General features: G+C 40.1%; 1 protein-coding gene across 4 annotated transcripts in view; it reads right to left on the reverse strand.

Annotated features, from left to right (window-relative positions):
• sema5a (sema domain, seven thrombospondin repeats (type 1 and type 1-like), transmembrane domain (TM) and short cytoplasmic domain, (semaphorin) 5A) overlaps positions 1-12,773 on the reverse strand; it is a 146,606-nt gene that overhangs the window by 39,726 nt on the left and 94,107 nt on the right. For all 4 annotated transcript variants that reach the window (XR_006107011.1, XM_042510744.1, XM_042510742.1 and 1 more), the window contains 4 exons: positions 11,392-11,509; positions 7,347-7,528; positions 5,572-5,715; positions 304-451 (listed from right to left, as the gene is read on the reverse strand). Coding sequence is in view for 3 of the 4 variants with exons in the window: in XM_042510744.1 (XP_042366678.1) it covers positions 304-451; positions 5,572-5,715; positions 7,347-7,528; positions 11,392-11,509 (592 nt within the window). In the remaining variant the exon portion in view is untranslated. The remainder of the gene's footprint in view (positions 1-303; positions 452-5,571; positions 5,716-7,346; positions 7,529-11,391; positions 11,510-12,773) is intronic.

Raw genomic sequence — 12,773 nt, forward strand, 5'->3', positions numbered from 1 at the left:
TCAACACTTCCTTGCATCATCCGCGCTTTGGAGAAAGCTTTGTGGCAGAAAATAAGCCTATTCATATGAGGAGTGATTACTGTGTGTGTGTGTGGTATTAAATATGTCTTGGTAATAAATCTGATGGCTGCTGCCACTGTATATAAATATAGCCAGGGGATTTGGTTGTGTTAGATGTTCCAATTTCATCACCGCTGACTGCTCATCGCATCAAATGGCTTAGGATGACTTCCTAAACAATGAAGAGACAGATAGAGAGAGGCGGATATGAGGATGTGATGGCTATTGTTCTGTGTGACATACCTGACCACACCCGGGACAGTCGTTGCCATTCTCACAGGTTCTGCGTCGTGACTGGATGCCACCGCCACAGGGCACGGTGCAGCGTTCCCATGCCGACCAGGCCGACCAGTACACATGGGGTGGGCAGGGAAGGTGTTCATTACAGTACCTAGGAAGGAAGAGTGAGATATGTTGGAAACTCTTTCAATTGTTGATTCAATTGATTCAATCTATTGTTATTATTTAAAAAAAAATGCATCTTTTAAAGGACAGTTCAGCACCAAATCAAACATACATATTTTTTCTCTTGCCTGTAATGCTATTTATCAGTCTAGATTGTTTTGGTGTGAGTTGCACAGTTCTGGAGATATCGGCCGTAGAGATGTCTGCCTTCTCTCCAATATAATACTATATAATACATTTTAAAAAAAATCAACAGCAATGTTTCTTTCCAGAAATCATGACCCAGTTACCCAAGATAATCCACAGACCTTGTTGTGAGCAGTTGCATAGAGGATTTATTTTCTTTTTACCAAATTAGACCTGTCAGAAGGAAGCAAGAGGCTAATGCTCTTCACAGTGCGAGATATAAATGTGGGAAACATTTATTAAACTTTTTACTCAAATAAATGTATCAATAAATTCAGTCAATCAATAAACATAATTATCATTTATCTTTTTTGTTGTTGTTGTTGTTAATCAAGATGTGAGCTAAAAGATAATACATTCACAATCTGCACTCAGTTTCGGAACAAACGCGTTAAAGTAAAGAGAATCTTAAGAAAACAACACAAATAAATGACTTAGCGAACAAATAAGTATAAAACAAAAACAGTAAAAATAAATGAAATAATAATAATAATAATAAAATAAAAATATGATATTAAAAACAACAACAACAATAAAACAACAATAGTAATAATAATAATAATAATAATAATAATAATAATAATAATAATAATAATATGTGTGTACTAACCTGCAGATTTTTATCTTCTTCTTATTTTGTTTTGTTTTGTTTTGTTTTGTACTGCGCCCCAGAATGGTTTTACCCTTTCATTTTCTCGTATTACAATGCGCTCCACATACACTCCACCATTTCCCTTATGGGTCGTTGCAACAGCTGCCTATTTGCTTATAGATCCGCCACAGTCTATACTCAAGTTTGTGCGTGTGTGTGCCATCTGCACTCAGGTGATTTCATGATGTTCAGAGGATAAGAAACAATTGTGGCAAGAGTAGGGAGTAGAGATCAGAGGGCGTAGCAGTAGGAGGGCACTACCAACAAGGCCCACAACAGGAGGGGAATGTGAACAGCATAAAGGTGAATGTAATATTGAGACAGTTCAGTCAGCTCCTGGGACCAGCTCAGTTTTCTGTGTGCAAACTTTGAAGACTCTCAGTATTTCGCATTGAACTCTGAAGGACTGCTGTTGTCTTTTTTGATAAAAGTAACACAAAAAATCTAATGCAGCTGGCCACTGGAAATATTTTCATCCCACAAAGCATATCCAGTATGATTGGTTGGTGTAGTTTGGTAGCAAGAAAATAGTTACTACGTGAAATTGTTCACAACAAGGTCTGCAGATTATCTTGAGTGACTGGGTCATGATTTCTGGAAAGAGACATTGCTGTTGAGTTTTTCAAATGTATTTTTTTTTAGTACCACAAGTTGAGGGCCATCTAGTTCCATTTTGTTGGAGAGAAGGCAGACATCTCTATTGCCGATATCTCTAACACTCTACAACTCAAACAAAAATATAGACTGATAAATAGCACTATAGGTAAGAGGAAAAATGTGCATTTTTGATTAAATGTCCCTAATGTAATTACCAGATTGTGCACTGTAGTTACAAGTTTAACTACGAAGTGATGTAAGGTGGTTTGCAAGCTTTGTCTATAGAGCTTAGCTTATACTTGGTGCGTGTAAGTTGATCATGTATGAAAGTGTCCTCTGAGTGGTGTGTGGAACATGGAATAGCTACTTTATCTGTCAGAACACTCAAATTATATGTGAGGGGCACTGGGGACGTCACCACACTTCTGAAACCTTGCCACGGAATTGAAATAGCTACAAAGAGCTCATACCACAAGACAGGGATGTCTGAAAAGGCATGTAAACTTCTCTTTAGAAAAAAAAAAACTTGAACAAACCCAACATGTTTCTTTGATGTGGCCTTGCCTTACAGAGAACACGGTGCACTGTGAACCAGAACATCTGATTGAATCATGCCACCAAAGACGGCTCAGTGGTGTATTTCTGTTCATGGCGTAATGGCTAGTGTTGCATAAAAGCACATCTAAGAAAATTCCATCTCAAATCTTAATGAACGTGCATATGCATTTTGCATAATTCATTGATACAGCCTATTAAAAAAGCCACAAAGATGCATGCATCATCTCTAATTACATCGTTTTACAAGACAGGATTACTGCGATGTCTAAAATACTTAATTACTCAGTCCTCATTATACAATAACGACAGACGATTGCCAGCCTTATTAGAGCCATATAATGTATTTTATAACTTTTACGCATACTATAAAATTGCTTTTATTGCTATTTTGTTGTGTTTTGGCACATGGGTGCCTTTTGAGGAAAACTGAGTCTTCTTGTGCTAAAATAGCTTTAACTTTATACCCTTCCTCCAGAGGCTCAGGCTGGGTATTTCCATTGTACTATTCCCAAATATTCTGCTATTGTTCGCGGCAAATCAAAAGCTACATTCTGTATACCCTGGTTGTAAAAATCCTCAGAGCAGTGTCTTCTCTTTTCACTTTTACTAATCTGCACCCTTGTAGTGGGATGATACAGTGGGGAAACAGGAGTGTGGAGAAGTCAGGGGAGGTGTGGATTACAATCTTGTGTAAAACTGAGAGGAGAAGAAAGATGCACATACACAGATGCACACAGACTTGTATGCAGACCCAAAAGCCCTGCTGCACCCTAGCACAATGAAAAACCATGGCGATTAATGTGAAGCAGATTTAGAGCCTAAAATAATCATCATAACCACTTTAATCACCCCAGACAAGTCATAGCTTTAGTCCATCATATCCTTGTCTCCTCACTCTAAAAACACACAGAGCTGATCAGACTAAAACGCTCCTAATTACTCGCTATAGGCTGAGTAAGCATAGTGGACGGTGTCAGTGTGCTGAGGGAAATACCAACAGAAGGTTCATAAATGCAGGCATTAACCAGCCAGATTTAAGCCCATAGCGCTGTCGTGCACGGCCGGTTTCAGAACATTTGCTTTATCTTTAAAAGCTCTGCCTGCTGCAAACAATCAGGGCCAAACTTATGAGAAGGCTGTTGGCTAAAGAAAGAAGAGGTGAGAGAAGAGGTTTAGATTTAGCCTTCCTTACAAATACGTGTACACACGAGCTCACGCCGTATGCATGCATGTTTTGACATAAGTCTTGAGCATTAATCCGAACAGGGTATTCGAGGCAACTTGGGAAGAACAAAGAGAGTAGCGAGGTTTAATGCAGACGCCTAACACCTCTAAAAGGAGGCCTGCGCCCCATAAAATAAAACTCTTTCACAGCATTAAAAGAATCGTTCAGTGCGCAAAAAACTGATAAAGTGCCAGTCTTTTTCATGCCATGCGGACTGAAGTCTTTACAGAAGACCGATTTCACACATGGGCAACTATAAACAACAGATGTGGTGGAAGTTTTTGGACAACATTACACGGGTTTAACTTAAAATGAGAAGCTTTTCTCATTTCTTCAAGAGCAATGGGGATATACATGCCTGACACACCTGGATGTGCTCATATTGAACACACACAAAAACATTTTTCTAGCATCCCGATCCTTTACTCCCTCAGGCAGACTCAAACTGACAAAGCATAATTCATCTGTTAACACATTTTCTCTTTCTGTCGCTCTACCTTACTGTCCATCTGTCTCTCTCTCTCTAACACACACACACTGAAGCACACAAAGACTCTCGCTCCTCCCATGCAAAGATCCTCTTCCAGCCCTCACAGCTGGCCCCTAACTGGCCTAAGGTGTTTTAAATAGCTGAACAGAGCAAGTACGGAGAGCAGGAAGGGGAGATGAAACAAAGGGGACTAAAGAGAAAGAGAGGGGGTGGCAGAACCTGCCTCTGGCCTCCTGTGGTCTTTAGTGCCAGCCAGCGATTTTTTAAAAAAAAAAAATTTTGGTGAGGTACGTGAGTAACCGAGCTGTGGCTGTTACTCCATATATTTTTTTTTCTCAGAGCCCCTGGTGGAGCAGTCCTTGAGAAAAGAACTGCTCCACCAGGAGCTTGAGTGAGTAAGAAAGAGGAAAGTGGAAGGTTAAAGGAGGGAGAGAGGAAATGAAAAAGTGCAGAGAAAGAAGCGAAAAAAAGGATGTAATATAAGGTTCATCCTTGAAGGCCGTATCCAATTACTCGTCCGTCGCAATGCTGTTTCCGTTGCCGTGGTAACGATTGGTAACAATTTATTTCTCCCTTTTCCTTCCCTGTACCCTCTGAACTGTATTTATTTGCACTTTTTTTCTGCCTCCACCTCTGGCTACCAGCAGGAGTTGGATGAAAAACATCAGCAGGATACCACGCTTGGAGAAACAAGGATGATGGACACAGACAAAGAATGCCTCAGTTCATAAAGAAACACCAGTCTCTATTAAGATGGAATTGAAATATTGTAATATAGCCACAGTTGACTAATTTTCAAACACCATGGAAGCTGTCACAGTTTTCCTCAGTCGTTTTTTCTGATTCGGCAAACGTTAAACTTAAGTTTGAGGCAACCAGAATAAATTGAGAGAACTTTAACTGCAAGAATCTCTTGACCTGCTCTACCTGGGTTGCTTTGCATGTCTCTTTGTGCTTCTTCTCATACTTTCTCCTTGAAAAACAGGTTTTTTTTCAGGCCTTGAAGGTTGCTTAGAAACCACACAAACACATCTTTAAAAAGGCGATTATTCAACGGCAAAGCCTCCAAAGCTTCAAAACGTGGACTCGGCCTGTGTGTGAAAGCCAGATAATTACCCAAGCGCAGGCCTATCCCACTCATTCCTTAATTGGCTGTCACAAAGTTGGACAGAAGTGAGGGGAAAAAAAGAAAAGAAAAAGTCACAGTGAAAGTCATTTTGTTCCTTAATTTGCAACCTGCAGTTCAGAAAATGCAGGTTGCAGATTTATGGAGCAAAACAGCTTCTTTCAACACACACACAGAAACACAAACACATGTACATCTCGCATTTGCTTTAATCAGTACATGTAAATGAATGTATAAACATGTAAGCGTCTGTGGGTGGATGTTTGCTGTACCTCTCTTCGCGATTCTGGCCCACACACACTCGTCCGCCGTGGCGAGGGGTCGGGTTGCTGCAGGAGCGTTGACGGACCTGGAAGCCAATGCCACAGCTGGTGCTGCAGGGAGACCAGGAAGTCCAGGGAGTCCACGCTCCGTTTCTATGGAAAAACAGAGAGCAACATCAGTCTTAGCTATCTTAGCTACTGATGGAGAGGTGATGACAGCTGGAAGAACACAAAAACATGTTTAAAGCAAGAGGATTTTAACTATTAAATCACATTAATCTCAGTAGTTGATGAAATGTCTGTTACCTCTTATTTCAAGAGATGAATAAAGAAGACACACAAAGCATTTCTGTGGTACGGCTTTCGTACATATTGATTAGCTGTTTTTTTCCTGCTCCTGTTTCAGTTTTAATTTCACATGTTTGTTACTGCTAGTCAGATGAAATGATTTAAGGTATTTCATTTGGCCTCAGGTTACTACTTTCACACATGGATTAGACTGAAAGATTAATTTAATGTTGGAAGAAAAAGAACTGATAAATGAATTAGAGGGATACTTAACCAATTTTCAGTCAGCTTTGTATCATAACAATGTATGTGTAATTTAATTGTGGTAAACTTCCCTCCATCTAACCAACGCCTAGTTATCCCCATTTCAACCAGCAAAACGCTGCCAGAGGACGCAAAACGTGTCATCTGGCAGAGTTGCACTGGCTCTCAGGGCTGTTGCTCGAACTACAGGCTGTATTTAGTGCTGCCAGCTGCCCATGTCACCACCATGGAAACAAAGGGTATAGAGGTGGTCCAAGACACAGACCCACCCCCCTCTGCCACTGCCAGACTCGGATCAAATGGTACAAAATAGGCAGTTCTGATTGATTAACTGTCACTGTACTGCCTATTTCTCTTCTAAAATGTTTCAGAAAAATATTATAATGCACTGTTTAGTTCTATTAGCTAGAATTTGAGACACAGTAAAAACAGAGGCCGAAAAAACTAAAAGATCAAACTGTAAAACTAAACAGCTCAGTTTGAAAAAGAAAAGAAAATTCTGTCATTGAGTTGCATATTTCTTGCTTCATATGTTTTCAAACATGCTTTAGCTTCCTGTTTAGCTGTAATACGAGGTTGTTTGTTACCAGTCATTGTGTCAAATGGACAAGTTCTCATTACGACACCTGCCAGCAGGAACATTTAGTGGTCTGGTGAGGCACATTGCATTTTAGAAGTTGGAGGTTTTCTGCCTCTTAAGCAAATGTGAATGCCACAGTTCTCTTCTATGTTTTCTCTGGTCATGTAGCACCAATTTTAAAAGTATTTGTGTCTCTCTACTGCAAAGATGGCCTAGTTTTATCAAAAGACCTTCTTTTCAGCAGTGAAATACTTCTTTAATAAAGAAGACTATATGTATTTGCTTCCCCTCATCGACTTACATGTATCTTTCATTTTTAGAGTATGTTTAATGCCCACTGGCAACAGTTAATTTTAACTCCGAAAGTGTCAAAATCAGGAATAAGTCAGCTGAGAGAGTGAAAAAAAAAAACACCCAATCAACACTTGTTAGCCCTAAATAACTGACACAGAAAAGGCAGCACAGGACAATTAAATGTGTATGATTACTGACTTGTAGGTGTGAGGGTGCAGGAATTAACACAAACACATTTTTACACTTATCCCTTTACCCCTCCATCACCCTCTCTTTTACTGAGACAGGAACATACATATTCATAGACTATAGACAAAGAGAAGAAAGAATTAGAGATGTGTATCAACCAAAAATGTACCTTGAGCAGTTGGCGACCTCGACGCTGATGCCGTAGCATTGCTGGCCACCACACTGAGGAGCGGGGTTATCACAGGCTCGTGTGCGACACAGACACGACCCAGCGCTGCCTCCGTCATTATGACTACATGTGGACCAGCCTGACCAGGCACCAAAGCCTCCATCAACAGTAACATTACGGATCTGTAAGCAATGAAAAGGGCCAAAAATAAAATGTTTGAGAGTAATGGCTTTTCTGAGAAACTGGTCATTGCATTACACTGGATGCTCTCAGGAATGTATTGCTCTGGGAAACGCAGCCCATGGCTATGGTGGATGCAAACAGAAATCAATTTCCCTCAAATAGATGCAAAAATAACGGCATTACATCATCTGCAGCACATCCGAAATTGTGAAGTTATACGGACAAAAATGTGCTGTAAACACGAGGAAGATATATGAAAATTGTCTCCGGATATGATGAGATTCTAGAACGGCAAAAGAGAGATTCAGAAAGGGAAATGAAAGCCGTGAATGGACACATTCAAAGGACAGAAATACGAGGAAATAAAAGTGGCAGCATAAATAGACATCTGAGGCAAAACAGAATGAAACAGGAAGGCTCAGATATTACAGGAGCTATGAATTACGAGTGATGTCCTGGGCACACGAGCTAAATACAAAAACGCAGCGGTGTGAGATTCAGCGCCGCAGATGATATGAGCCATGTCGCTGCTACATTTCAGGGTGATTTAAAAATGCAAAGAACTCTTTCATACACAGAGAAAAGAGAGCGTGATCATCAGCTGCTTTGGCAGAAGCAGAAATAACATCTGCCCTATGCTCTTTGTGGTAATTGAACTCTGCCGTGTGCCTAAATGGGGGACGCTTGGCTAAGACAGACAACATTTGCATCAAAGGCTGCCTAGAAAGCAAACAACTAGAATGAGGCAGACAGTATCACATCTCTTTCACAAATCATTTACAACTAAAACCATAATATAGTGCATCTATATGACATTTATTTTATGCTATTTGTCTCTGAAAAGTAATAAAAAATACCTATAAAAACAGATAAAGGACTCTTTTTCAAATTGAGAGAGTACATTTGTAATTTATTTTATTAAAATAGGAAAACAGAAATGAAAGGATACCAGAAACAGGATGATAGAGAAGTGTGAAGGATGATGAAAAGCACTCATGCTTAATGCCGCTTATAACAGTAAAAGTTGTTTTCACAGGCTGAAATTACAACAGCTGTCTCTTTTTTTATTCTACAGAATATTGTAACATCATGTTTTTGGAGTGGGGGTTGATTAAAATTACTTTTAGGCAAAGTGGGTTCTTCACAAAAACATTTATTGAGTTGAAATTTCCATTTTATGTGAGTGGAAACATACAGCAAAGCGAATGAGACTTGTACCTTCCCTAAAACTACAGAGAAACTAATTTCTGCTTGTTTTCATATAGACGTGGAGCTGTGGAGCCAGATGGCGTTAGTGAATAAGTTGGTAAAGCTTATCGCCTGTCTGCCTACACAACGTAACTCAGTGTGCAGAGCCATAACTGGCCTCCAGCTCCACTCTTCTGCTTTGCGGGAGAAAGCAGCAGAGCAGACATTGAGCCAGTTTAACCACTTTCAAAACTGTTACTAGACTCATAGGGAGTGAAACAGTAACTGTGATAAAAGACAACTTCTTGTTTTTCAGTCTTCACATTTTAGCATTGAATCCCTGCAGGCAGACAATTTTCCCGTTTCTGGTCTGGCTTCACAAGCCCCATTGTACCGCCATTTTTCTCTGTCTGCATACAAAATTATTACTGCCAAAGTTAATTCATGCTCACTCTAAACAGACTGGACCTGGTTAGACCAAGGTTAAGTGAGTAAATACATATTCCATCACTGGTGTGGGCAGTGGTATGCGGCCAAATGAAAGTACATCAAAACTAAAGTTGGTGGCTTCACTGCTGATGGAAACATGGACATCGTCTCTGATCAGATCATGCATTCAAAGTAACAGTTTTTTTGAAAGTTATTTAAGCTTAGCATAAAGACTGAGCAGCAGTATGAAAAACCTTCTGGCACATCTAAAGTTCACTAATTAACATATTGCTTAATGAGCCTAAGATGCTGATAGGTGGATTTATTCATATTTAGACAAAGCCAAGCTAGCTTTTTCCCGTTTTCAGTCTTTATGCCAAGCTAACTGTCAACGAGGTCCAGCTTCATGCTCACAGTACAGTCACGAGAGTGGTATTTATATCATTTAACTTTTGGAAGAGAGCAAAACGTTGAACTATTCCTTCAAAATACTTTGAAAAGACTAGTGTTGACTAGTCTGACACCCTGTCACATTTAAAAAATAGTTTTTACTCACTATGAGATTAAAGACTCGTGATCCTGCTGGGTCTCTATTACAAGAATACAACCCCTTTGATATAATTTTCCATCTTGCCCCTGGTGGAAAATTACACCAAACTACCTTTAAGAATTACAAAATAATAAGAATTCCATAACTTTCCGGAAAAACATGTAACTAGAAACACAAGATAAAAGGTGTTATATCAATAGTATTCTTGTGAATTCAGCATCAATATAATCCGTAAAGAGTTAACACATTTGTGTAAAAGCTTTACAATTTGTCGCTTCAACTCACTTCAAGCATCCGCTGGTTAGCTGCACTATTTTAGTGGAAGGAGATCATGGAAATGAGAGGGGAACCATTTAAATAATTAAGATTTCTCTCAAAAATAAATGCTGGTTGCTGGATCAGATACACACTGAATTAAACTATGACTCTTGTCAAGTTTGCTGCTTCTTGTTTGGAGCTGGGTAGAGAACAGCTGGTTATTGTTGACAAATGTTACCAATTTTTACAAGACGACTTCTTTAAATAGTAAATCTGTTGTTTGCCTAGTTTCTATCCTTTTTTATCCATTTTTTTACTGGTCTAGGCCCATGTCCAGTGTTTTTATTTAGTTTATAATTATGCTATTGCTGTTTACATTTTGAAGGTATGCTTTTTTTATTTTGTTCAGTAAAGCAGTTTGTAACTATGTTTTGAAAAGTGCTATACAGACAAAAATGTATCAAAGTTTATTTTTGAAATGCAGTATTTTCATGAGCCAAGATTTAAAACTTTTGGTAATATTAATTTTGAGTTCTATTTTGTTGGAACATCGAGACAAAAAAAGACTTAGATTTAGGACGAGATACCTTAAATGAAGGTATGACCACGTTTGACGTAGTAATGACTACAGTATTACTCTGATTAATTTCAGTCTCTGGCTTAGGAAAAAAAAAAGTCGAGTTGCAGCCAGTGGTAACTTGGCGAAATAATAACGCCTGTGCCTGTTCATGAGCATGCATGATTGTGTGTGGCCATGTTTACTGTATATTTGAATGCATGTGAGGATGCGATGTTAGCCAAGTTTCTGCCACAGCTCTGCTGACAGATGCCACTGGGTGCTCAGTGGCTTGACTGCCAAATATTCCTCTGAACATGAAGCCACATAAAAGGGCATGGAAGCACACAGCACTCTCCGCTGTGACTGGCTTGAAAATGATGTCTGTGAAACGTTGAAAGAAAAAAAAGAGCGGAGCCATGCTGGAATTGATAGGCTTACCACCCCCCTAATACTGCTCCCAAATTTGGTACGCGTTAAAATAAATGGAAGAGCTGTTCTTCTAATGAACAAGCAGTCAGAGGTGAATGATTGAGGCAGCCCTCTAGATCATTCCCGGCGTACACGTCGCTGCCTTAAAGTCAAGTTGTTGAGCCCCCAAGATGCTTTTCTTTGGCGAAGATGTATGTTTGGCAGGCTGGTTTTAGGGGATGTTGCTTGTAAGTTGTGAGCGTTTGGAGAGAATACAGAGCAGGCTGTAGCGCTCAAAGGAGAGGAGCAACGATGAATGTAAGTATTAAATTCATGTGGAGGAGAGAGCGACCATGGAGTAAGGATAATTGTGTTTCCTCCAAACTTAAAAGTTTCAAAGCAGAGACAACAAAGGAGGCACGTAAAAAGCAAGTCAACTACAGATGAAGCAGCAGCTCTTTGATACTCACAGGGCATTTTGAGATGCTCTGTTCCCATTGGCTCATCCTGACACTTTCCTCCAGCGTGGTGCATTTCTTCAATAACAGGTCCCAACCACAGTATGGGTCCCTGGCTCCAACACAGGCTCTGGAAGGACAATAAATTCACCTTTAATGTGCTTTTAATAACCAGTCACATGTGGATACAGACAGCTCTTCTTTGTGACAGGACATGAAATCTAATGTCAGGTTGAGACAAAGATAGTGGAGAAAGCTGGGAGATAAGGTGTTCAGAGAAATGATGGATGGAAAAATAGGAAATGGCAGAGATAAGATGGGAGACAGCAGCAAAGGAGAGACAGGGAAACAGGAGGGAAAGAGATTGTGTAGAGGTGTAGAAAGAGAGGCGAGAGCAAAGCAAATTAACATAGGAGAGAAGCTCCTCAAGTGACAGAGAAGAAAGGAGAGATAAGTAAGGCAGGAGAAAAATGTTAATAAGAGTATTGCAGTTCTCTACAATGCTTACATTGCGTCAGCATCCTAAAATTGCGTCTTAACACAATGTGCTGACTGATTTCTCAGGTAATCTCCAGCCAAGCACTGGGATTATAGTTTCGTGTCCACACACACACACATACATTTCTGACTCAAATAGCTTATCAGCCCTACAAATATTCACTGTGAGGATACTGTGGCAAAGATAGCTGGATCTGTCTTTGGCGTATCTGCTTCAGGTGGTTTATTGAGTGCAATAAAAAGCCTGATGTTACTCTTTTCATGCAAATACGTGTCTGGGGTGACAGCACAGTGACATATCTCTGAGCCACAAGCATCAATGGAGCCTGACATGCCCCTACTGAAATGTAACCAAAGTTGTCCACAGGTTTCATAACAATGAAGCACAAGAGCAAGGGCACAAGATCATACGCATCCGTGCGTGTGAAAATGCAAAACGGCAAACACTCGTGCTTGCTTGCTCACACACGGGGAGGCTGACATAGCGTCTGGGTGGCTAACAAAAAGCAGAAAGTGATGAGCTGCATCTGTATGGACAGGGTTACCAGGGGTGACGACAGCAGCACCAATGAAAGGGAGAAAGAACAAGATAATACCTGTCTTTCAGAGGGCCTTAAGGGCCTTGCTGATTATACACCAACCATCAGTGAACCACACAGCACACAAACAGAGAGGCAGCCTTCTAATATTTCAAACAGGTACGCCTCAAAGAAATGTCAGTGATGAACCCGGTAACTCTCCCTGTACTGTAGCTGCCAGTCTGTGTTTCTTTCTTTTATCTGTTTTGTTTCTTCTGACTCTCTCTAGCGCTCTTAAAAAAAGAGGTGATGAAATGCTGTAATGGCTGCAGCATATATCACAGAGCCACAGCTGTAACACGTAGCCTTAATTCTTCT

Source organism: Plectropomus leopardus, chromosome 21 (genome assembly GCF_008729295.1).
Source record: "Plectropomus leopardus isolate mb chromosome 21, YSFRI_Pleo_2.0, whole genome shotgun sequence".
NCBI classification, from domain to species: Eukaryota; Metazoa; Chordata; class Actinopteri; order Perciformes; family Serranidae; genus Plectropomus; species Plectropomus leopardus.